At 43.1% G+C, this 26,302-nt stretch overlaps 1 protein-coding gene across 1 annotated transcript in view; it reads left to right on the forward strand.

Moving 5' to 3' along the window:
• Positions 1–26,302, forward strand: part of TPK1 (thiamin pyrophosphokinase 1) — a 353,276-nt gene that overhangs the window by 116,519 nt on the left and 210,455 nt on the right. Inside the window, exon 3 of the mRNA XM_064169937.1 lies at positions 23,419–23,488. Coding sequence (XP_064026007.1) covers positions 23,419–23,488 — 70 coding nt within the window. The remainder of the gene's footprint in view (positions 1–23,418; positions 23,489–26,302) is intronic.

Consider the following 26,302-nt stretch of genomic DNA (forward strand, 5'->3'; position numbering starts at 1 on the left):
TTTCTGGCAGTTTCTTTGTCAAATGGCTCAATGCTGTAGCAGGAAATGGCTTTTTTGTGTCAGCAGTAGCTGAAGGCTAATATTTCAGGTATGAAGGAGGAGAAAGGAGAGTCTCCTTGACAGCAGGCTGAAAGCCCTCCTGAAAAAACCCTTCTCCTCTCAGGGAGACAACAGTCTCTGTAATTTCCAGGCAGTGTGAAAGGAAACACATTACAGAATGCTGCAGGACCTGATGCAGGTCCAAAATGCTGCTCTTTAATGTCCACCTCTGAACAAAGAGGCTTTCTGATGTTTGTTTTATGCTGCATGTGACCTAGCTGACACTGCTCCCTAGAATATCCATGGCCTGGGATGACTGGACAGTAGAGTGGCAGAACTGATGATTTAGCCCTAAAAGGCCCTCACTAAGAGCTTAAGGGTACAATTTCACAGAACCATGGAATGTTAGGGGGTGGAAGGGACCTCAAAAGCTCCTTGAGTCCAACTGCCCTGTGAGAGCAGGATCACCTAGAGTAGGTCACACAGGAACACATCCAGGTGGGTTTTGCATGTCTCCAGAGAAGGAGACTCTACATCTTCTCTGGGCAGCCTCCTCCAGTGTTCTGCCACCTTCACAGTGGAAAAAATATGTCCTTATGTTTAGGTGGAACCTCCTATGCTCAAACTTGAGCCTATTGCCCTTTGTCCTATCACTGGGCAAGGAAGCAGTGCCAAGCCTCGTTCCAGATGTACTTAACTGGGTGCTGCATGGAGTTCTGTTTGCACTGTAGGGCAGTAAACTCTGTAATGTATGGAAGAGGACTGAGCACTCAGTAAGGGAATGGAAAACTACACATAATGAATGCTGCTGTGCAAGCTGTCACCTCCATAGTAAGTTTCCATCCTTTTGTTTTAAGCAGTTGTACACTAGCAATCTGCTGTTTGCTCATGTTTGCAACCAAAGCACTTAGCACAAAAAGTGTGTGTAGCTACCAGCTGTCAAGAATTTCCACGTTCTTTGCAAGTATCACAAAGCATCTTTGCCTTCTTGTCTGCATCCCATTAATGTGCTAATTGTCATACCTCTTGCCTTACAGTGACACCTGCTGCCACAGCAGGCCTAACAGAGGGCTGCCTCTTAGCTCCGAGCTGTAGTTTTCCTCACCCCAACTGACAGCTTTTATAGAATGTACTCAGGTTCCTTATCTTCATGCAGAATCTAGCTAAAGAACAAAAAACCATCCCTCAGGCCAGCAGTTTGGAACCCCCATGTTGTAAACGATCCAGTCCCAAAGTCAAGACCCATACATCTGTGTGATTATTGAATCTCTTTTCATTGGAGCTTCCTTATTCTGTAGGTGTGGTTTGAAATATGTCTTCATCACTTGGTGTTCTCCAGACTGGAGTCACCATCTTTGGAGACATTTGAAAGATGTGTAGATGTGGTTCTGAGGGACGAGGCTTAGTGGTAGTTGTTCAGCAGCAGTGGTGGGATTGTGAGTTCTAGGGGAATGACTGGACTCGATGGTATCAAAGGTTTCTTCCAGTTTCAACAGTTCTATTTAGCCATGACAAGTTAGGATGTGTGTTTTGGAATGTGCATTTAGGTTTGAATTGAAATAATCACATGGCTAAAATTTGGGCTTGACCAAAGTACCAGTGTTTGCTAACTGTCTTCTTGATCCATTAGCCAGAGCTTGATTCCAGGCCTGTCTCCAGTAAACTGCCCAGTTCACATCTGGCACTGTTTGGCACTTATACCAAAGGCAAGTTCTGTTGCATAAAGTGACTCCCCTCTCTTCCCTTTTTAAATCTCTGTTAGAGCTCCTTTCTTCCATCCCCTGACCACAAATGGATGTGTTTGGGCAAGCCAAATCAGCTTCAAGCTCACTTACCACTCTGAAAGGTGATCATGCTTACATTGAAAGCAAAACTAAGGCTGAGGCCAAGTGCTTTGGAAAATGATGTCACTGCAGTACAGATGTTTGAATGTAAACTTAACTCTGATTCCTCACCTCTTCCTTCCTCCAAGCAGACTGGAGGCTCCATCTCTTAGGGTGCCTGGTAGCCAAGCTCAAAGACTGGATAAGATTGCTTGGGCTTTGTTGAGAAGGATAAAGACCTGTCAGTCACCATCTTTTGTTCTTTCCTCAGGCCAGTTTCCTAGTGGTTTGGTCAAGGATTGAGCAAGAGTAATTGGACTGGACAGGCTAACTTTAGTATGTGGGCTCACAGGTATGCCCCAAATCAAATGAGTTAGTGTAAAAAAATTAGCTGAATTGCTGCTGCCTAGGAATGGGAAATACAGCAGAGGAGAAACTTCAGTTGTATCCTCTTTGGTGAGAGATTTTGTTATTTATAGTTGGGTGAAATATATTTTCCACTGTCAGAATAGATAACTTATTTCAGTGATAGAAAAATAACTTTGTTTTTTTTTTCCAGCATGAAGGTAATCTCAGCAGGGATACACATAGTGTACCATGCTAATACAATTCCACTTTAATACGAAGTAGGAACTTAATATCATTCCTGAGATGTTACTATTGCATTACCAAAAATGAATTTCAGCAAGAGCAAAATGACTGATGTTCCAAACAATGTTATTGAGGACTGCAGCAGGCCTTTTGCAGACTGCAATGATAATCTAAAGGTCAGCTGTAATTGTTTATAGCTTTCTTAATTTTTCTGTACAGTTACTTTTAATTCTCTGGTGTTATAAATACTTTTTTTTCCTTAGTAATCTTCTTTTTAGCAGAACAGTCCTTTGGTTGTCCTCTTCTGTAATTTGTTGGGTTATGTTTCTTTTTTCCCACGTGCAAGAAGGGCAATGGCATCCTAGCCTTGATCAGGAGTAGTGTGAGCAGCAGGACCGGGGAAGACCTCTTTTAAGACCTCAGCTGGAGTACTGCATCCAGCTTTGGAGTCCTCAATACAGGACTGATGGAGCAGGTCCAGAGGAGGGCCACAAAAATGGTCAGGAAGTTGGAGCACCTTTGCTCCATGGATAGGCTGAGGGAGCTGAGATTGTTCAGCCTGGAGAAGAGAAAGCTTTGGGGGGAACTAGTAACAACCTTCTTGTATCTGAAGGAGGCTTCTAAGAAGGCTGGAGAGAGAGACTGTTTGTAAAGGCCTGCAGTGATAGGACAAGGGACAATGGCTTCAAACTAGAGAGGACCAGATTTGGATGTTAAGAGCAAGCTCTTTACCATGAGGATGGTGGAACACTGGAACAGGTTGCCCAGGGAGGTGGTTGGGGGATTTCATTCCAGGTAAGACTTGACCGGGCTCTGGGCAACCTGATCTGGTTGAGGACACCCCTGCTGACTGCAGAGGGGTTTGGATTAGATAACCCTGAGAGGTTTCTTCCCTCCTAAACCTCTCTGTAATCCTACAGATGATCATGTCCCAGGTGCTCAGCACTGGTGAGTACTGGGTTCGGTTTTGGGCCCTTCACTGAAAGGACTGAGTCACCCAGGAGGTGAGACGAGCTCTGTGCAGGATCCTCTCAAAGTATGGCTTACAGCAAATACCATTTTATGCCCCGGTAGATAACCCATTTAAAACAGTATAAGGTGAGAGTGGGGTTTGCTACAGGAAGAATTAAGTCACATAAAGGAAAGTTTAACCTGCTTCTGTGGTTCACAGCTATTGATTTTGGTTTGTTAAAAGAGCAACAACATCAAATGTTCCTGAGACAGGAAAGCTAGCTGTTAAACCAAATTTCTGCAACTCTTTTTCTCTGCCAGAGGGCTATTGATGGGTTGAACTGTGAGTTGATAATGCTCAGTTTTACCTGTGCACAAGATAAATGAAGGCACCAGGGTCTCTAGTTCTCTCCTTTTTCTTTCCTGTTTTTTTTTAAACCTCAGGTTAGTTTATAAAGATAGCAGTTTGCCTGGTAAAGATGAGAAGAGCAATCAGAGAATCCTAGAATACCAGGATGGAAGGGAGCTTAAGGATCATCTGGTCCAGCTGTTCCTGGAAAAAAAAAGCATGGTCTAAACACGATGTCCCAGCACTCTGGATGGATGAATCTGAAGTGCCCAATGCTGGGCACTCCACCCCTTTGCTGGGGAGACCATTCCAGTGGCTGACTGTTCTCATGGAAATTTTTCCTCCTGTCCAATTGTTACCTCCACATGAGCCTTTGTTTTTCCCATGTCTCCATGTTCTTTGTAGCCGCCTTTCAAGTACAGAAACATGGTGATAAGGTAAGGTTTGACAGGGCTCTGGGCAACCTAATCTAGTTGAGGATACCCCTGCTGACTGCAGAGAGAGTTGGACTAGATAACCCTTAGAAATCCCTTCCATCCTAAACCATTCTGTGATCCTGCAGATGATTGTGTCCTGGGTACTCAGCACTGGTGAGTACTGGGTTCAGTTTTGGGCCCTTCACTGCACGGATTGAGTCACCCAGGAGGTGAGGACCAGCTCTGTGCAGGATCTTCTCAAAGTATGACTTATAGCAAATACCATTTTATGCCCCACTAGATAAACCTTTTAAAACAGCATAAGGTGAGAGTTGGTGATAAGCTCTCCCCTTAGCTGCCTTTTCTCAAGGTAGTGCAAACTGATTTCTCTTAGCCTTTCTTTATATGGCAGTTTCTCAGTCCTTTGATCATCTCTGTGGCATCTTTAAGAAAAACAACCAACCAAAAAAAACCCAGACCCAAAATGCCTCAAACCCATCAGAAGTTCTAGTGACTTTCTGCAGGTGCATCTCAGCAGCAGCAGACACTTTTCTTCACTTGAGAAAAAATGCTTGTTGCCTCTGTGGTACAGCTGTGCTAGGTAGCATCTTGTGAATGAAAGATGCAGAGATGGCTTTCCCAGGTCTGCGTGACAGCAAGTGCATGTGTGAAATCAGGGCACTGCTATTCCTGCTCCTTGCTCAGGAGAGCAGTCCCCCAGTGCTGGTTGTCTCACACTGCCTTAGGGGCTCAGTCATCTGTTATCAAATTGAGAGTAAAAGAAGTTGTTTTCACTGAACCTCTTAAAGGTGAGTCCTGCTTCAGATGTGTGTTGCTGAAGTGGTCTGGTTGAACTTGACCTCCACTGTCTTAGCTAATGTACAGCTAACACAGAAATTTGGAAGAAAACCAGTATAAAAAAGAGAGGAAATAAATAAGTGGATTCATTCCTCCCTTACACATACTAGTACCTGCTGCTTGTGAGTTTTAGGTGGTTTTGTTTTCTTTGGGGGAGCCCTACAAGGAGAGGCTAAAGGAGCTGGGGTTGTTCAGCCTGGAGAAGAGGAAGCTCAGGGGAGACCTTATTGCTCTCTACAACTACCTGAAAGGAGGTTGTAGCTAGGTGGGGGTTGGTCTCTTCTCCCAGGCAACCAGGGACAGAACAAGAGGACACAGCCTCAAACTGTGCCAGGGCAGGTTTAGGCTGGATGTTAGGAAGAAGTTCTTCACAGCAAGACTGTCATTGGAAAGAGCTGCCCAGGGAGGTGGTGGAGTCACCATCGCTGGAGGCATTTAAGAGGAGACTAGATGAGGCATTTGGTGGCATGGTTTAGTTAATTAGAAGGGTTAGGTAATGCTTTGGACTCAATGATCTTGAGTGTCTTTTCCAACCTGGTTAATTCTGTGATTCTGGGTACTGTTTTTCTGAGTTGGTTTGTTTGGGGTTTTCTTAACTCTCTCTAATGTTCAACATGTGAGGCTCTGGTGCAGGAATTCCTCTAGAGAGACAAAGGGCAGCTAGCAGAGGTCAAGAATGGATGAGCAGGAGAGAGAACCGAGTATCTGGGGAAGAAAGGACTTATCTTCTTCTAATAGAAGGAGATAAGAGCCAGGTGTGAAGGCTGACTTACGTATAATGCTTGTGTGTCAAAGCCCAATAGGAAATAATATGGCAGTCTCCAAGAGCTTGCAAAACATGAAATCCAGATTAAACAGGTAAAAGATCCTGTAAGCTTTTATCTGGCGCTGATGATTTAAACCAGGCCAAGTGGAGACACCTTACTTGAATGAATATGTCATGTGCTAATCTGGAATCTGCAGTACATCTGGTAAGGGTAGCATGGGACTGGTTCAGTCACTTGAATCATTTCTGAACATCCCATCTTCTGACACCTTCTGTGGCTGATAATGAAGTGTTTATTATGGACAGAGCTTGTAAGTTAAATAAGATATTTATATTCTTGGTTTTTAGCCAACACTTGGCTGAAGTGACAGAATGAGAGGAAATAGCCTCAAGTTGTACCAGAGTAGGTTTAGGTGGGGTATTAAAAGGAACTTCTTGACTAAAAAGGTTCTCACAGACCAGAGCAGGCTTCCCAGGGAGGTGATTGAATCTCCATCCTTGGAGGTGTTTCAGTAAGGTAGAGATGTGATGCTGAGGGACATGGTTTAGCAGTAGACTTGGGTGGAGTTAGAGAATGGTTCTTAAAGGTCTTTGCCAACTGAAATTATTTTACACTTCAAGTAAATATATATTAGAAATAGTAAGGATTTTTTTTCCTCATAATCCCTGTTTCTCTGGGAAAATTTTAAAAGGTGGTAATTTCTTAAGTAGCAACACTGGAAAGGAGCACTTGCTGCAGAAAGAGTCACAGCTTCTCTGCCTTTCTTTGGGGCTCTTTTCACTGAACCATTTGGAAGAGAAACAAGGGATACAGTGTGTGATGTATTACCATTTGAACAAGGCTGTGTCTGGGGTTCTGCTTGTTTGTTTCACTGGGGAATGTGTTCTTCAAGCAGATGTTTAAAGCAAGCTCCTGCGTGCTAAATTTAAGGGTTTCTTTATTGAGTGCATAGATTTCAGCTGTGAGGAGAAAATGGCCCTGAAGAAGAGGCCAAGATTGTTGTGCAGTAAAGATTAAATGGTTTGACTTATGATCAAGGGATGGTAAATGCTCCTGTATTGGTGTTAATTTAAGGGATGTAATGCAATTAGATTGTCTCATTTAAATGACCTAAGAATTCCTGCTTGATATTTATGAATGCACTTCTGAACTTTGGGCTTTAATATGTGCTTAAGTCCAGCCTTTCTTCTACAAAAAGAAACTAAAAATAGGGACCAAAATGAGAGGGAAAACTTGGTCCTTTTAGGGCTATTTATCTCTGTAATACCTTCGTATTTTAGACCTGAAGTAGTAAATCTGTCACATTTTGATAAAAAACATCTGCAATGTACTGATTGTCTTCAACTGCAAGTTAGATAGGAACAAGCCTTCCAGTAAAAAACTTTCTGAATAGTCTGGAAGCTTGGAGGTTTCCCTAAAATACAGAGTAGTCACACATCTGGGGGCTGAAGTTCCCACTAAGACTCCACTTCTCAATTCACTTCCAGCCTTACTCCCTTTCAGATGCCTTAGGGAACTGCCACAATGCTGTTTGAGAGGTGGAGGACAAGAGCTGTTTCTGCTTAACATGAAGATCTATGAATTAATTAGCTTAAGATGGGTTACCTGGGGCCGGCAGGTGAACAGCACCTTCTCAATTCCCTTTGCCAACATACCTTCTTGTTGAAGAATGTCAAAGCCTTCTTTGAGTTTTGGGGGCCCTCACTGCATGAAAATCCCTGAGGTCCAGGCAAGGGCAATGAAGCTGGTGAAGGGTGTGGAAAATAGGTCTTGTGGAGAGCGGCTGAGGGAACTGAAGTTGTTCATCCTGGAGAAAAGGGGTCTGAGGGGAAAACCTCATTGCTCCCTACAACTTACTGCAGTGCTGATCCTCCTTTCAGGATTTTCCATGGGAACACAAACTAGTGAGAAGGTTCTCATATTTTATTGGTATAACATAGGACTCTGGGTGGCTGTCTGAATAGTAGCCAAACTTCACGTTCTCCAGAACATAGTATGGAATTACAGACCTCCATCGATGAAAGAAGTCTTCTAAAAAGCTGGGTTGACCTCCAATAAGTTTATAATTTTACCATTTCAGTCTTGTGTTTTGCTGTTCTCCTTTGGGTTTTCACATCCTCATTAGTTTTGCATAGAACCCGCCAGCAACTTTTGCTTTTGCATGTACTTTACCTGGTTTAGGGACAGCTTAGATATGGATCGTTTGAGGACTTGGAATTACTGGCTTTGTACTCCTGAGCTGCCCTGTGGTCTAGGAAACTGTGATACAACTGTGTATCCACAGGAGACCTGGAAGATAAAATTTTCAGTGAAAATTCTCAGCACAAGACAGATGGTGGTGGATTTTTTTCTGATCTCAGGAGGAGGAATAGAGGACACTGAACTCAGATGCAGCCTGCTGTTTTTCCCACAGGTGCATCACGGACGTTGCAGAGGCTGTGTGTTGTAAGGGCAGCCTCTGGTTCTGTGTAACCTTGCTGTGAGGAGAGTCACAGCATCATGTGGTTGTTTCAGTTGGAGAAGACCTCTAAGACATATTTATCAAAGCTCTACCAGAGGTATGGTCTCTTATGACTGTGTGCTAGCTTACATTAGCTGACCTTTCTAGGCCATTGTACAATTTAGCAAAAAGAAAATGTAACAAGACTGTTGTGATCACAGAACTGTTGAGGTTGCAAGAGACCTTTGAGATCAAGGCCAATTGCTTGCCTAGATCTGGCAATCCCACCACTACTGCTTGACTACTACCGTTAAACCGTGTCCCTCAGCACCACATCCACCTATCTTTTAAATGCTCTCAGGGATGGTGACTTCACCACCTCTCTGGGCAGCCTGTTTCAGGGTCTGACAAATGTTCCTGTGAATATTTTTTTTCCTGACGTCCAACCTGAACCCCCCCTGGCACAACTTGAGGCTGTTTCCCCTTGTCCTGTCACTTATGCATTGGAGAGGAGTCACTCCCACCTCACTCCAGCCTCTCTTCAGGAAGTTGCAGAGGGCAATGAGGACTCCTGCAGCCTTCTCTTCTGAAGACTAAATAGCCCCAGTTCCTTCAGCTGTTCCCCCAGTTTTAGATTTATTTTGTGTGAGGAAGATTATGGGAATCAAGGTTAGCCTTGATGCAGATAGCTCTTTCTAAAGGGAGGAAACTGTTGTAATATCTGAGTTGCCTTCCTTAAGGCTCAAACCTTATAGCTGTGCTGAGGTGCCAATACCGGAGAAACAGTGGAGCAAAACCACTGTTGCCACTAACCACTCTGGTTTGAGTTAGTGCAGGCACCAGTGGGGATGTACTTGCAGCTATTCCAGATCTGAAATAAAGCAGGCAAGATCCAATTCTACTTCATACCTAGTGTGATATTTTGTTTCTTGAGGAACCTTCTACTGCAGGTGACCACTGCCCAAATCTGAGAGTTAAGAGAATGGAAAAGGTCAGTTAGATACCAAGGGGGTGTAACTGCCAAGTGAAATAATGATGTCTGCTCCCAGTGTTTCAGACAAGGATTTCCAAGAATAATGGCTTAAATTCAGTGGTTTGAAATGTTGACTTAGTGGGGGCTAGTTTCAGAAGATCTACCCTTGTCTCAGATCAGATTGGTTTATGGTCTGTTTGAAGAATGACCTATGAAACCTTTTCTTTGGTCCTTTTCTTAATAGCTCAGATGCAGTAATTCTGGTTTTTTTTAACATGTTATCTTTTTTTACTATTTTTCCTCATGCTGTTTTTACTGTTATTGTTTTTCTCAAAACATATTGAGGAAGTTGGTGAGAGCAGGAATGATCTCTCCAGGCAAGTGTGTAGCATGAAAGTATGGTAGCTGTGTATTATCAAGCAGCTCCACACACGTTAGGAATCTGTATTCACCATCTTAATTTTTTCCTTCTCTTTGCTGCTCCCTCTTTTTTTATTTCCAAACCACTTGCAGACCAAGATTCTTCTTTGTAATAACATAAATAATTGTTCAGGAAGGTGTCAGAGCCACTTTGGTTCAGAAATGTGTTGCAATGTTCTAGTTGTCTTTTAACCAAATTGGAGTTTCTCACTTTGAGTTCTGAAATGATCTTGGTTCACAAAATGCTTTGTTAGCCTAGGATATGAAGTGCTTGTGTGGAAGAGTATTCCAGGCTGCTAAGGAGCAGTGTGTGTGTGTGTGGTAGTAGCATGAGAATTAATCTATTTTGTGCTATTTAATGTAAGTGTGTGATTAATTTTTTGATGAATTGCAGGCTACTGCAAATCCAATTTAGGCAAACAGAATCTGAAATATAGATGTGTTAGCTGAAAATATTGAATCATGGGCACGAACTTGGACTTACCCTGCTTGTTGCCTTCCACTTGCAGGTTAGCTTGAATTATTAATGCATATTGTTTGGTGGAAGCACAAGAGACAACAGCATTGACTGGCTGTGCTGAGAAAGATAGTCTTGCTGGTGGCCAGAAGCACTAGGAGATTATTCCTTCTCCTTTGATATCTTGGAACAGCTGACCAACCTTTTTCATGTAAGGCCTCCCAGCCTGCCCTATGTCCTGCTCACTGTGGGTTAGGGAGCAGTGACCACATAGAGACTGCATGTCCTGGCACTGAATCATCAATGCCAAATCCAAAAGTAGCCTTTTTATTTTCTTTATACACTCTGATTCTTAGTGAAACTAGGACAAGATGTCTTGTGGGGACAGGCTGATAGAGTTGGGGCTCTTCAACCCACAGAAGAAAAGGCTCTGGGTAGAACTTGGAATCAGCCTTCTAGTATCTGGAGGCAGCCTACAAGAATGCTGAGAAGGGATTTTTTACAAGGGATTGTACACAGTAGGAACAGAGATGATGACTTAAAGCTGGCAGAGGGGAGATTTAGACTGGGTATTAGGAAGAAGCTCTTTACAGAGAGGGTGGGGAGACACTGGAACAGGTTGCCCAGGGAGGTCTTGGATACCCCCTCCCTGGAAGCGTTCAAGGCCAGGTTGGATGAGGCCTTGAGCAAGTTGGTCTGGTGGAAGGTGTCCCTGCCCGTTGCAGGGGGGTTGGAACTAGATGATCTTTAAGGTCTGTTCCAACCCAGAGCATTCTAGAATTCTAAATATGTGTGTTTTAATAAAAGTGATTCTTGTAAAATTTGTTGTGTGTTTTTTCTGTGTAGTCAGATTGCTACTGCAGTCTGCCTGATAGCAAACCTGACTGGCAATTAAAGTCACAGGCATTTGGGGTGTTCCATCATTTCTGTACCTGTTTATCTTCCTCATGTCAGAAATCAATACTGCAGCAATGGAAAATACCAAATGAAGATATAAAAAGTTGCATTCAAAGCTTGAAGTCCATGCACGTCACACTGAATTATTAAGCAATATAATTTAAACCCTTCAGAACTGAAATGGATGCTGAAACCTATCCATTTGGCTTGCTAATGGATGCAGGAGTCATCTATCTGCATGCTCTTTTGGCTATTTTACCTTCAAGTGTATTCTGATGTATGTGTTTGTGTTGGGCAGAGGACATGGGTAGACAGGTTACAGTAAAGCTTTGTTAGTGAGGCATGTGGTGCTTATGAAGCAGTGAAAGAAGATGGTGAGAGGCAAGCCGATGGAATGGATTATGAAGGATAGCTGGGTGGGGGTGTCTGGAGGGGATTGACTTTTGAGCCTCAGATGATCACTCATTGGCAGCATTTGCAGAATCTCAGAACTTTAGAGGCTGGAAGGGACCTCCAGAGATTATCAAGTCCAACCTCCCTGCCAAGGCAGGATCCCTTAAGGTAGTTCACACAGGAACACATGCAGACCGATTTTGAAAGCCTCCAGAGAAAGAGACTCTACGACCTCTCTGGGCAGCCTGCTCCAGTGCTCCATTGCTCTAAAGTTAAGAAGTTGCTGAAAGGAAGTGGCTTGATTTTGAAATCTGTTGGTACCTCGCTGTCTTCTAGAGGAAGGTAGGAGTATGGGAGTTTACAAATATGTAAGATGTGAGTGCCAGGAGGATGGATCTTATCAGTGATGCCCAGTGACAGGAAGAGGGGCAATGGGTGGAAGTTGAAGCATAAGAAGTTCCATGTGAACCTGAGGAAGAATTTTTTTTTCCCTGTGAGGGTGACAGAACACTGCAACAGGCTGCTGGGGCGATTGTGGAGTCTCCATCTGTGGAGATATTCAGGAACCATCTGGATGTGTTCCAGTGTGATCTGATCTAGGTGATCCTATTCTGGCAGAGGGGCTGGACTAGATAATCTTCCAAGGTCCTTTCCAGCCCCTGACAATCTATGATTCTATGAAGTGATCGTTCTCCTGTACTCAGCACTGATGAGGTTGCACCTCGAGTACTGTAAAGCAGTTTCTCCTCATGCTGAGGTGAAAGGTTCTGTGTTCCAGTTTGTAGCCATTTCTCCTTGTCTTATTGCTGCTGACCACAGTAAAGAGAGTGGCACTGGCCACTTGACACCCACTCCTCAGGTAATGGTATACACTGATCAGATCTCTCAGCCTTCTCTTCTCCAAACTAAACAGCTCCAGGTCTCTCAGTCTGTCTTTGCGGGGGAGATGCTTAAGTCCCCCAGTCATCCTCCTGGCTCTGCTGCACTCTCTCCAGTAGGTCTCTGCCTCTCTTGAACTGGGAAGCCCAAAACTGGACCCAGTATTCCAGATATTGTCTCACTAGGGCAGAGTAGAGGGGGAGAAGAAACTTCCTGGATCTGCTGGCTACACTTTTCTTGATGCACCCCAGAAAGCCGTTGGCTCTCTTGGCCTCAAGGGCGCATTGCTGGCCTGTGCAAAGTTGCTGTCCAAAAGCAAGTTCAGATGGGACACTTGAGTTATTGTGTGCACAGCTTCTGGGGAAGAGCCACAGCCCCAAACAAGCCACAGAGAACTCAGGTTAATCTGTAAACCAGGATCCAGTTCAGCTACATGCTGGTCAGTGGCACTGCAAGGAGTGCTGCCAAACCTTTGGAGAATTTCTGCTGTCAGATACCAGAGAAATATTTGATTGTAAAGAGCTTGGATTCTTCCTTACTTTGCAAAAGACAGAATTAAGGCACAAGTAGGATCTCCCACCTTTTTTTTTTCAGCATGATCTTTGATTTGACAAATTACTCTTTAGAGATATTCAAAACAAATAGTTTATCAGGGGAAAAATAAGTCAGGATTAACATTTTGCACTTCAGTGTGGGGTTTGGGGTTTGTTTGTTTGGGTGTTTTGGTTCCTGCATGGGGTTTTTGGTTTGTTGGTGGTTGGTTTGGTTTTTGGTTTGTTTTTAGTGTCACTTAGTATAAATGTGAGCTCAGGGCAAAGCAGAGCATCTGATTAAATGGTCCATTATGACTTCAGCTGCCATTTCTCAAACAGAGAGGAGGAATTAAAAAAAGGAGAAAATGAGAAGAATAAACTTCTTCCTGATTCTTCCCCCAGCAGCATCAAGTCATGTAGCCTTGTCATGAAAAGGTCACTTAGATTTTAGTCAGAATGAAGGCAGCAAGTACTTTGTTTTGTGTTTGGGCTCTTTGCTCCTGGTTTTTGCTGTGATAGAACAAGGGGCTGCTCCCACTTGCAGAGCCTCTTGCAGCATCGGGCATAAGGCAACGAGGCAAGTACCAGAGCCCCTGGGTTGGAATAGGAGAAGAATGAGAAGAAAGAGAAGAGAAAATCATATCCTAAGTGAGCATTGTAGCAATATTAAATCTAACACCTGACATGAGATTACTCTGAACCCAGCAGCCTTGAATATGAATCACTGTAATGAACTCTGTGTGGAAGTGTATCTGAAGATGGACCAGAAACTCAGTCTGGTGAAAACACAGCTGCTTTCCTGTTTCTGACAGCACATAGTTTCTGCTATGGTTTTTAATACTCGAGGGTTTTTTTGTTTGTGGTTGAGTTTTTTTGGGGCTGGTACTTCTAAACAATCTGTTTCTAAAAGGGTTGATCTCTTCTTTTAATCATTTTATTTGTTTTTCTTGTCCAGAGTGAACAGTAAGCTGTTAAACCTGCTGAGATTTTTTTGATTTTAAAGGAAGATTTTGTTTTGATTACTACAAAACTTAGGGTTTGGCTGAAATTCAAGGGAATTTTTTGTCTGTGGAAGAAACTTATTTCAGTTTCCCTACAGAATCATAACATCATAGAATCTGTTTCTGTGGGGAATGTCAAATGAAATCCATTTAATTGAATTCATTTCTTTAATTTTCCCTGTCGAATCAACATCCTAGACTCTGTGATTCTATGGGGAGCATGAAATTAATAACTCCCCTGAATTTTAGTCTTTGAATTTCCTGTTGAATTTTCCAGAATTTTAGTCTTTGGGGGGAGGTTTTTGTCTGCCAGAGAAATGTATTTCCATTTCCCTATAGAATCATAACATTGCAGAATCTGTGAGGAATACAAACTAAACCTCATTTCCTTTCATGGGATAAAATGATTTCATTTTCCCTCTAGATTCTTAACATCCTAGAATCTAGGATTTTGTGGGGAGTATGAAATACAGTTCTCCCACAGACAAAATCCTCCCTTGAGTTTTAGTCTTGGAATTTCCCTTTGAGTTCTTCTGAATTATGGTATTTGGCAAAAATTAGTAGTATTTAGGTTTTGGTCTGTGGGAGAAATTGATTTCATAATCCCTATAGAATCACAGAATTCTATGATTTTGTGATTCTGTATGGAAAATGAAATCAATTTGTCCCACAGACAGAAAACTCCCCTGAGTCTTTGAGTTTCCTTTTGAGTTCTCCTGGATTTTAGTCTTCAGGGGAGGTTTTGGCCTGCAGAAGTTTATTTCCTTTTCCCTGCATTTTGTCTCTGTGAACCTTTTTGGGAGATGTGTTCTCTGTGTTGCCTTTGCTCAATATCAAATCAATATGCTGAGGAAAGAAAAGCATTTCCTAATTCATCCTTCCTTGTATCCTCATATTTGATTGCTTAATGAATTCTGCTTCGCTGAGATCTTTATGAGGTTTACAGCTCTAAGCAGTGTGATAAAAGCAGCACTGCAGTTTTGTAGGAAACCTATAATTACCTTACTGGAGGTTCAGTAGTTACTCATCTGAGAGCCATAACCCAGTTCAGATGGAGCAGGCTGCCAGCTCTGCTCTTTGTGGTCCATATACTTGAGGACTGCTGGGCTTCTGGGTTCTTTGTGGGATACGGATGAGATAAGTCTGGTATGAGACCTAAAGAAAGGCAGCAAAGCTACTGAAGGGTCTAGAGCACAAGTCTGAGAAGGAGCATCTGAGGGAACTGGGGTTGTTCAGCCTGGAGAGAAAGAAGCTGAAAGGAGGTTAGAGTGAGGTAGGTGTTGATCTCCCAAGTAACTAGGAATAAGGTGAGAGGAAATCATAGAATCATGGAATTAACCTGGTTGGAAGAGACCTCCAAGCTCATCCAGTCCAACCTATGCCCCAGCCCTATCCAATCTACTACACCATGGCACTAAGTGCCCCATCCAGTCTTTTCTTGAACACCTCCAGGGATGGTGACTCCACCATCTCTGTGGACAGTCCATTCCAATGGCAAATCACTCTTTCTGTGAAGGACTTCCTCCTAACATCCAGCCTATACATGACACTATGGGGTTAATGGCCGTGGTGATGTTGGGTTGATGGTTGGACTTGAGAATCTTAAAGGTCTTTTTCCAATTGTAATGATTCCTTGATTTATAAGTGGTGGGCCTTGGGTAGGCAGTTTAAGAGCAGCAGCCGTTGTTTTCTGTGCAGTGTTTGTAAAACTACAGTTTGTTCCTGAGCTGGAAGTATGCCTGCAAAATTGCAAACTGCCAATGGCAGGCAAAAAGGAGAAGGGAAAAGAAAGATGCATTTTGGGTGAAATTGCTAAGAATGGGCTCAATCCCAGAAAGTGCTGAGTATTGCTGCAGAAGGCTGACTGCTTTTGCTACTGTTACTTAGAGCAGCATGAACATGCCCCTGTAGCAGCAGCTCAGAAAGCAGCTCTTTATCTCTTTAGCTTAGTTTGGAACCACAGAACATGCCAGGAGTAGGAGACATTCTTCGTTGTGCTTACGTGAAACTCTGTGCATCCTGACAGCATCTAAGCCTTCAGTTTCAGATAAGTTAAGGAGAGATCTACTTAACATTTTCAAAAGCTTCTTAGACCAGTGTCCAACTGCAAAGCACACAACTACAGTAGGCTGCCAGGTGACAGATGAGCAGAAGAGAGCTGTCAGCAGAGTGCTGTGTAGGGCAGCTGCATACAGCCTGGTAAACCAGGTAGGAACACGTGGGTGGGAGGGAAGGGCTTGGGGTGCAAATAGATCCCTTAGCTGGCAATGTGCAGCCATACGAAGCCCTGCATTTGTAAATTACCTTTTTTTGTCAGTTTCTGCAGGACAGAGGAGAAAAAGGGAAAGCATAAATGCGGATGATGCATTTTCTTTGCTGGGGAACTGGTGTTTTTATTAATGCTGAGACAAAAAATGTGTTAGCCAAATGTGTCATCAAGCAAAGCAAGCAATTCTCTGAGTATCACGTATATATTGCTACCTAGTCATTAATTAAGCAGGGTTTTCTTATGTGTAGATTATCCTGGCAGGTTAATTATGGTTACCAGGATACTGAATCAATAAAGAAGTGAGGGAAACAGATTGCATACCTCGAAGAAATTGTGTAAAATTAGAAAGGAGCAGAGAGGATATGCTGAGGTGGTTTAAAGGGAGGGATCATGAATTTGAACTTAGGCAAAATGGGGATCAATTTCAAGACCTGTTTAAAAAAAAAAAAGGGGGGGGGGGAAATATGCTAATTGAAAGAAATAATAGAGTCAGGATAATAATAGAAGTGATAAAGTTATGCTTTTCTTCCTCAGGTATTGGCACTGTGTCTAAATGTGTTCCCTCTTTATGTTTTCATCTTATTCAGCCTGCAAGAGCTGCATCTGCTCAGTTGAGCCTTTCCCCCTGCTTGAATCTGCAGGGCTATTGAAGGTGTGATAAAGCACTTGCTTCTCTTCTGCAAAAAGCTTCAGGACTAGTTAGCTCAGAGCCAAGGCTTCCTTTTGATATGCTGTTCGTATCCCATCTCACAGTGACAGGGAGTTCTTTATCTTTACCAAGAGATTTGATATAATATACATTGCTTCCATTACCTTTGTTGTGGTAGAGTATATTGTTGTAAAAAACATGTTCACTGATGAGGACCCTCAAAATCAGCCTCTACTTTTTGTTGCTCCTGCCAGAGGAGACACCACATAAAATGAAGAATGCTTCTCAGACATTGGTGCCTTCCTTCTCTCCCTGTTAGATACCCTTCTGTAGAGGTATCATGGACTGGTAATGTGTTCTTGACAGTTCAAAGGCATATAGTAGTAGGGCAAAGTGCAATGGTTCTAAGCTAGAGAAGGTTAGAGTGGACGCTAAGAAGAAATTCTTCTACTGTGAGTGTGGTGCAACACTGGATTGGGTTGCCCAGGGAGGCGCTGGAGGCTCCAGCCCTGGAGGTGTTCAAGGTCAGGCATGATGGAGCTCTGAGCACACTGATCTACTTGAGGATGTCCCTGCTTGCTACAAGGGGACAGGACTAGAGCTTTAAAAGTCCCTTCCAGCTCAGTGCATTCTACAATTCTAACTCTTGCTCTGCACAGGTGAAGCTGAAGGATATTTACTCTTGCCATAATATCAAAAGCTACTGCACTGAACATATACTGCTCCCCGTAACTTGGCTAGCAATGCTAGGCAGGCACACTGGGTTTCCCCATCTGTGCTCTCCCAGTGAGCAGCACAATGAAACACCTGATTTTTCAGTCATGTCTCCTTGAATGACACTGGAATTCTACAAGAGTGGAAGCTGACAGATAGAAAAGGTGGTAGTGTGGTAGTCTAGCAGCTGGAGCCGTGTCTGTGAGTGGAGCTTAACACAAGTTGCGCTCCAAGCTAGCACTGCGAGCATCTCGTGCCCTGGTATTCTTAGTGCCATCTCTTCAGTGTTATCTCTTCTAATAATAAAAGTATGAAAGAGTGTCTTGGGGCTCTCCATCTGAGCAGGGTGGCCAAAGGCAAACCTCTTCCTTGCTTCCAGTTGTGCTGGTTGAAACAGCTGCTGCTTCCAATTGCATATCATGGTGGTTTTGCTGGAGGTGTTGTCCCCCTGACCCATTGCACTTGGATGACCATTCCTGGAGGATTCACTAAAAGCCTTTAGGTAGTGTCTCTTCTAATTTAGTTCTTTCTAATATACATAAACTAGAGAGCATTTCCATGTGCAAATTCACCTGGGAAATCTGAGCAGTCTCCAATAATGGTATAGTGAACTGTGGGGCAGAGGAGAAGGTGAATGCAAGACCTTCTGCATTCTGGCTGACCACTTAAGTTACTCTTCCCTCCACAAGCTTTACCATTCATTTTTGTCACAGATTCACAGTTTGTATCAGGTTGGAAGGGACCCTTCAAAGGTCATATTGTCCAGTGCCCCTGCAGACAGCAGGGACAGGCTAGATCAGCCTGCCCAGGGCCATATCAAGTCTTATCTTGAATGTCTTCAGGGATGAGGGCTCAACCACATCCCTGCACAACCTGTCCCAGTGTTTCACAACTCTCACTGTGAAGAACTTCATCCTGATATCCAACCTAAATCTACCCTGCTCTAGTTTGAAACCATTGTCTCTAGTCCTACAACTATAAACCTTTCCAAACTGTCCTTCCCCAGCCTTCCTGTAGGTCCCCTTCAGATACTGAAATGCATCTGTAAGGTCTTTCTGGAGTATTCTCTTCTCCAGGCTGAAAAGCCCCAACTCTCTCAGGCTGTCACAAGAAAGGTGCTCCAGCCCCACGATCCTCTTTGTGTCTGTCCTCTGGAGCTGCTCCAACAGGTTTATGTGTCTCTTGCTGGCAGGTTTGTGTCTCACTTGTATTGGGGGTCCCATTCCTTAGAAGATAACTTGTTGACCCTTGTGTGACCATTAGCACTTCAGTCTTTTATGTCACTTTCCATTTTTTTAAGTTGTAAACTTCTTGGGAGAAGGTCTCTCTGTTTTCAGGTTGCCAAGCAAAGCTCTGATCTTGTTCATGTCCTTCAGTTTCTGCTGAAATAATTGAAGAGGGTTTGTGTGAGCTTTTCCAAAGTGCCTGAAAACTGCTAGATTTACCTCCACAGTTGCTCTGATGCACCTTGGCCAAATTGTTGTTCTTAAAGCAATTTTGTCTCTAATATAAAAGGTACTGTATCAAATCAGTTCCTATTATCTTTTCATAGAGAATTTTCCATCTGAATTGTAAGCTTAGAATTGCTGACTGTCTCCTTAAACACTTCCAGATAATAATGATACGTGTTCTTCCAGCTAATATATGTCATTACTTCTCATCAAGCAAGGTTTGCTTGGTAGCTGTAGGGACAATGTGATTTACTGGCCTCCAGCCAATCAGTTAATTGCCTGCTAGTTCCTTTAAGCACCTGGGGCTTTGGTTCATTCCAGTCTAAATTATTAACTTACTGGTAAAAGATCAGTACCTCATGAATAGTTTCTCTAAATAACTGTGCAGCACTGCTGAAGTTTAGGTTTTTAGATTTTTGGGGTGTTGTTGTTGTTTGGTTTGTGGGTTAGGGTTGGGGGGGCTTGTTGGTTTGGTTTTGGATGTTGGATTTTTGGTTTGTTGGTTTTCTTATTAGAATAAATATATGTGGGACAACTTCAAATTGCAGTTGTATAAGGCAGTTCTTTTGATGTGAGGCATCAGATGTTAGCCTCATATCCATGTGAAGAGCATACAAGTGTTATAGAATCATGAAGCTGTTGAGGCTGGAAGAGGCCTTTAAGGTCATCAAGTCCAACCAGTCATCTAAAGTTCACAATTGCACCACTACTGTTATGCCACTACCACTGAATCATGTCCCTTGCCACCATATCCACATGTCTTTTAAGTATCTCCAGGGATGGAGGTGCCTCCCTGGAGCAGCCTGTTCCAGTGCCTAATAGCTCTTTCTGTGAAGAAATGTTTCCTAATGTCCAGCCTGAACCTCTCCTGGCAGAACTTGAGGCTGTGTCCTTTTCTCCTATCACTTGTTGCATGTGATGAGAGATCAACCCCCATTTCTCACCAGTCTCCTTTTCAGGTAGTTGTAGAGCATGATCCAACCCAATACAACTGGTGATGAAGTCTTCCTGCAGCTGCCTCTTCTGAAGACTGAACAGCCCTATGTCCTTCACTTATTCCTCCTAAGACTTGTGTTCAAGGCCCTTCACCAGCATAATTGCCTTCTCTGGACCCACTCCAGCACCTCAAAGTCATCCTTGGAGTGAGTGGCCCAAAACTGAACCCAGTATTCCAGGTATGGGCCAAAAAGTGTCACAGAATTGTTATTGAGGATCTTCAGGAGAATCTCAGTAGCTTTACATCTGCAGTCTACTGATTAAAGACTGATTTGTTATGTAGTATGTGGTTCATTTGGGTTTTTTTTTGTCATGGTGTTTTTAAATAGCAAAATCAGGTGAAGAGAATTTGGGCCAGGCTTCACTTTAAGTCCATTGAGATAAGTTACAGCAGTTAATGCTCTAGCTGGCTTAATGTGATTAAGAGAGAAAATAAACTTCTTCAGTTCTCTTTTTCTGCATCACATCCATTTTTTGTTTTCCCCAGAAGTCCTAAGCCACTCAGTTGTTTCAAATGTCAGAGAAGAGCTGTAAAAAACCACACTCTCCAGAAGGAAGAAGCTGAGGCTGTCTTTGCCCAGGAAACTTCCTTCAAAGAGGTTTTGTACTTGAAGTCAGACAATATTTCTGCCGTCTTCTTGCAGTTGATTTTGCATCATTCTTGCAGTTGATTCAGAAGTGTCCCAACTGATGAATTACTTTTGTAGCTCATGGAGAGAGGAAAGATTCTCTAATAGCTTAGGTCCCAGACCTCACTTCAATGCTAAATAAACTGATGGCCTAAATAGCTGATTTAAGGACACATTCTTTTTGCAGTGGACCGTTACTAAATGCAGTGTGAGCTGCACCCCCTGCAAGAAGTTAACAAATGCACTCAGGTGAAAGGACTAACAGGAATCCAGTTTCAGTTGTAATCTCAAGTGAGAAGTTAGATCTACCAGTCACAACAGGAAGAAAAGAAAAAAGTTGTGGTTTGTGTGTTTTTGTTTGTTTGGGGAGGTTTTGTGTGTGCCTTGTGCAGTTTATATTCCCTAGGATAGGTGAGCCTGGCCAGAGCCAGAAGCAGTAAATCACCATGGTAAGTGGCTGGCTAGCTAACATAACTTAGAATTGGTCTCAGCTAATATTTGTTAGAACCTCATCTCATTAATATGGGTTTGAATAATGGCTAGAAGGAGTGGGTGGAGTAGGATAAGGAGACAGAGCAGAGCAGAGCATGGTCTGTGCAAGAAGGCTGAGAAAGGTAGAGCTTACCATAATGGGTACTGTAATGCCACAGACAAGAGAAAAGAAAAGGGTCACTGGAGCAGGAGTGATGCTAGACGAGATACCAAGTATGATGCCAGCTCTCCTACCCTGCATGTTCTTGCAAATTGAAGGGTAACAAAGTTTTTGTGCCTAACACTACCTATGATGAGATGGTAGTATTTGTGCTGCCCAAAAAGTCTCAGCCAAGGTGATGTGGTGCTTTGGTGGTGGGTATACCCACGGAGGGCGTTCCTTAGTGTGGGAATTGAGCTGGGTGGCTTAAAGGAAAGAGCAGATACAGACAAGAGCTTTGTTGTCCTGGTGTGCATAGATTGGCTATGTTGGTGGCTGAGCTAGGAGAAGGGGGGGATTGCCCAACTACTGAGTGACAAAAGGGAGAATGTAGGTTGTGTCTCTGCTGAGAGATGCTTTTGACTGAGAAATAAACACCAAGCAAAGCAGCTTTAGCTGAAAGCTCCTTTCTCAGCCCCAGAAACTACCTGATCTGACTGGGGGGTTTGTGAGTTTTTCTTGTCATTTGTTGTTTTGGTAGTTTGTTGGGGTTTTTTTGGGGGAGGAGGGGGGTTGGTGGTGTGTTTTTGTGGTTTTGGTGTTTGTTTGGTTTGGTTTTTTCTAGTTTTGTTTTTATTTTCTTTTTGTGGTTGCTGTTTATTTGGTTTGGGTTTGTTTTGCTTTGTTTTTTTTTTCCCCCAAAACTTCATCAGGATGTTCCTTTTCTTTGTCTCCTGTTTTCCCCTTTCCCCTACAGAGCTCCAACTTTCATCTCTCTCATGTTCTCTACTCTGCCTGGTTTTGGCTGCTGACTAGGAAGGAACTCTTGAGCTCGAGTATAGCAGCAGCAGCAGCTTTTTTCCTCTTGCCTGCTGCTGCTATCTGACTTGTGCATCTCAGAGCAAAACTGATAAAGACTGCTACAGCAAGACAGTCATTTTCAGTCTTTAATAACTTCTTGCAATTTAAAAATCTCATCAAAGAACTGTGTCTTAGCTAAATGATGATTAATAGAGATGCTTATGAATAAAAGATACCAATTTAAGTCTGGTTTTACACTAATAGGGTTGGACTGTTCTGTTTTCTCTGCCTCCAGTTAATAACAACAGTGGGATCACAGGAGAGTAGCATGCTGTTAGACAGCCACCACTGTGAATTTTTTGCCTGGGTGAGAAGACTTTTTTAGGTTTAAGAAGCAAGTCCCCACTTGTTCAGACAAGTACATGTCCCTTTGTGGAGGATGGACCCCTTTCAGGGTTTGAATACTTGCCCCCCATGTAGCTTAAGCTGACTGGGCAATAGAATAGGATAAAGAGAAATAAGCTGTTTGGAAAATACAGTGGTACAGTCAGATGAAGGCTGGGGCTAGTCTCATAAAAGCAGTTTAAAAGTCTGTTTAGGGAAGGGACCTACTTTACAGTCACATCTAGGAGGATAACAGCTTTGATATCTTGAGTTTACTCCTTGCACACAGAATTGTAGAAGTCCCAGAATGTTGGTGGCTGGGAGGAACCTCAAAAGATCATCTAGTCCAACCCTGCTGGAGCAGGACCACCTAGAGCAGGATACACAGGAACTTATCCAGCCAGGTTTTGACTGCCTCTAGAAAAGGAGACTCCACAACCTCTCTGGGCACCCTGTTCTGGTGTTCTGTCACCCTCACAGTGAAAAAGTTTTTCCTTATGTTCATGTGGAACTTCCTTTGTTCCAACTTCTATCCATTGCTGTCTTACCTCTGGACATCACTGAGAAGAGCCTGGCTCCATCCTCCCAATACTCCCTTCATATGCTTATAAATGTTAATGAGCTCACCCCCTCAGTTTGTTCTTCTCCAAGGTAAAGAGCCCCAGCTCTCTCAGCCTTTCCTCATAAGAGAGATGTTCCACTCTCTTCATCATCTTTGTAGCTCTGTGCTGGACTCTTACAAGCAATTCCCTGAGGTCCTTGAACTGAGACACAGTATTCCAGGTGTGGGCTCTCCAGTGCAAAGTAGAGGAGGAGGAGAACCTCTTTTGACCTGCTAACCACATCCATTCTAATATACCCCAGGATGTTATTTGCCTTCTTGGCTACAAGGGCACATTGCTGTCAGTTTTATTTCCACCAGTACTCCCAGGTCCTTTTCCCCTATGCTGCTCTCTGACAGGTCAGTCCCCAACCTGTGATGGTAGGCGGGGTTTCTCTGCAAGGAGCAACTGAGTTCACACAGCAAAATGTCAGTAATGGAGTAATTACTGTGGATTTTTTTGTTTATGATGTGAATGTGTTTATGTTCTGTTTCTTCACTTGCAGCTGCACTGAGAGCTTGTGCTGATGGAGGTGCCAATCGTCTCTATCACATCACAGAGGGAAGCCAGGACAGGTATGTTAACAAGAAACTGAGAATCACTGAATTTCTTCTCAATGAAAGTGGAAGTTACTGAAGGAGCTGCCTGCTCTGTGTATGGCTCTTCAGCGAACTGTGGCAGGTAGTGTCATATGTTCTCCACATTGTCTTTAGCTTTTGTTTCCAGCCACAAATTGTAAAAGCACTCAGCTGGCCTGAAATGCCTCTTTTCCTGAAGCCCACGGTTTCCTCTTCCTCTTGAAAGCTCTGCTCTCAGTCTGTCTCATTTTATGCATCCATCAGAGCTAGGGCTTTGACACAGCCTCTGATAAAGCTTGCTGTGAACCTAGTAAGGGTTGACTAGAGGAACATCTGCTGCCTCTCACCAGGAGCTGAAACAAAGTATGTCCTCTTCTTTCTTCTTCTGAGACCTTGGAGGAGATCTGTTTGCTTTGTGCAGGGAAATGGGTAGCGAAAAAGGAAACCTACTTCTCTTGTTGAGTTCTTTCTAAATTAATATCAGGGCATCACACATGACCAAAGGTAAGTACAGAGGTTATCTAGAAACCTGTATGCTAGGTGAGACAGTGCATCTGAAGGGAGAAAATGTTCTTGTTCTGTGTGTGGCATTTAAAGCTGTCAAATATTCCAAGTTTCTGCCCCAGAAGTATTAAGCTGGGCTTGTGATGCAAAATGATGCATTCACCTGCTGTCTTGTTTTTGTAGTGGGACCACAGAAAGCTGTGTAACTTGAGGTTACCAAGGATCTTTTTTGCTTGTCTTTAGCATTTTTGGTTCTTTTAAGCAAGAACTGATAAATAGTTTAACAAAGGCAAATAAAGGAACAAAGCTGACTCCCAGGATAAAGGAACGAGACAAAGACTTTGTAGAACCTGAACAACTATGAACAATTTTCCTCACACAGTGAAATCTGACACATATTTTGTGCTTCGTGGTAAGTGTATAATGGAGACCAGCTGAAGTCTGGTTTCCTTCTGTCCTGCAGAGTTGAAGAGGAAAACTGTAGTCCTCAAGTAAAGGTTAACTTAAAATTTCTTCCTTTGTCACCTGTGAGAAGTTTGATGGCTGTAATTAACAGCTGCTAAAACTGAGACTAGAGCTTGTCAAGCACTAACAACTGTTGTAAGAGTGCTCTTTTTTGATTTCTTTTCTTCCAGTAGTTGCTCACAGAGCCACTACTCAATCTTAAATTCAAACAGAATTCTGTTTAACTTGCAGCAAGCAGTTCTCTGATAATGGAGGTGTTTTCCGGAGAACAACATCGTGGAGCTATCATTTTGCCTTCTGTAACTCCGTCATTTCCTCACACCTTTATGTTCATATTAAACAAACATAATTCAGGGGAAAATGGATGATTATACTTTGAATGGTCCTTATATACTCGGCCCTTGAGGTATTCTTTTCCTCTATCTTTTTCTTCTTATCTTAATTGATTTGGGTACCTATGTTTCACCTGCAAGGTAATTCTTCTGAAACAAAGGAAAATATCTGTTGTTTTTTTGTTTTGGTTTGGTTTTTTTCTCTAATGAAATCATTCTCCTGGAAAAAAAATATTCATTTGCTTCTCTGAAGTGTCTTCCTTTAAATTCCCTGCCCAGTGTCACTAAAGAGCTGTCTGCTCAGACTCTACTGACATGCTAATAATGGTTTTAGTGCTGTCTTAACCTTCTCTTTAAAACTCCATTTTCTTCAAATCTCTGATACCTAACTGTGTTGGATGCAAACCTAAAAACTAAGCCCCTTTAATTCTGCAGAGATTATTATATTGACATCTTCTGGGCTTGATTCTCAGTGGCACCAAAGTGTGTGAATAATCTTTTAGAATGGGAATAAATCTTGATTTTTTAGGGAGAGGACATGTTGAGATTATGGGACCGTGACAGAAGTGTCTTCCTTTGGAAATAAGTGAAGCAGTTGTTGCTGTTTTCAAGGGTGTACTTCCAAATCCCAGAAAAATATAGGGCTAGAAATAACCTCTGGACATCCATCCTTCTTTCTCCCAGCAGTAAGGTGAAGACAAACTCATCTGTCCCAATCTTAATACACATCTCCTTAGCTAGTCTTAAAAATCTCCAAGTGGAAGCCTCTCACTACATTCAGCTTCTTCTGATTTAGGCTGAAATGTGCCCATCTTTTTTGGTCTTCCTTTATTGATCCTCTTTTGTGATTACTCTTGCTGGCTTCTCTTCAGTGAGTTCATGACTGTTCATCTTTCCTGTTCTCTCCAGTGATGTCTTGTGTCTGTGTCAGAGCAATTCACCTATACCCACCCAGAAAAGAGAATTCACCTGCCTCTGTAGAGCGTTGCACAGTCTGTGCTTAGCAACAGTGTGATTTCAGGTCAATTGATCAACATATGTAAGATGTGTTATGTGGTGCCATTTTTATGATGTTTATGGAATCACAGAATTAACCAGGTTGGAAAAGACTTGTGAGATCATTGAGTCCAGCCTAGCACCTTCTAATTAACTAAACCATGGCACTGAGTGCTTCATCCAGACTCATTTTAAACAGCTCCAGGGATGGTGACTCCACCACCTCCCCGGGCAGCCCATTCCAATGCCAGTCACTCTCCCTGTGAAGAACTTCTTCCTGACATCCAGCCTAAACCTGCCCTGGCACAACTTGAGTCTGTGTCCCATCATTCAATCACTGGGTGCCTCGGAGAAGAGACCAACTTCCAACTGGCTGTGGTCTCCTTTCAGGTAGTTGTAGAGAGCAATGAGGTCTCCCCTGAGCCTCCTCTTCTCCTTGCTGCACACCCCCAGCTCCCTCAGCCTGTCCTCATAGGATTTGTGCTCCAGGCCCCTCACCAGCTTTGTTGCCCTT

The sequence above is a fragment of the Pogoniulus pusillus genome, chromosome 32 (genome assembly GCF_015220805.1).
Source record: "Pogoniulus pusillus isolate bPogPus1 chromosome 32, bPogPus1.pri, whole genome shotgun sequence".
In the NCBI taxonomy this organism is placed as follows: domain Eukaryota; kingdom Metazoa; phylum Chordata; class Aves; order Piciformes; family Lybiidae; genus Pogoniulus; species Pogoniulus pusillus.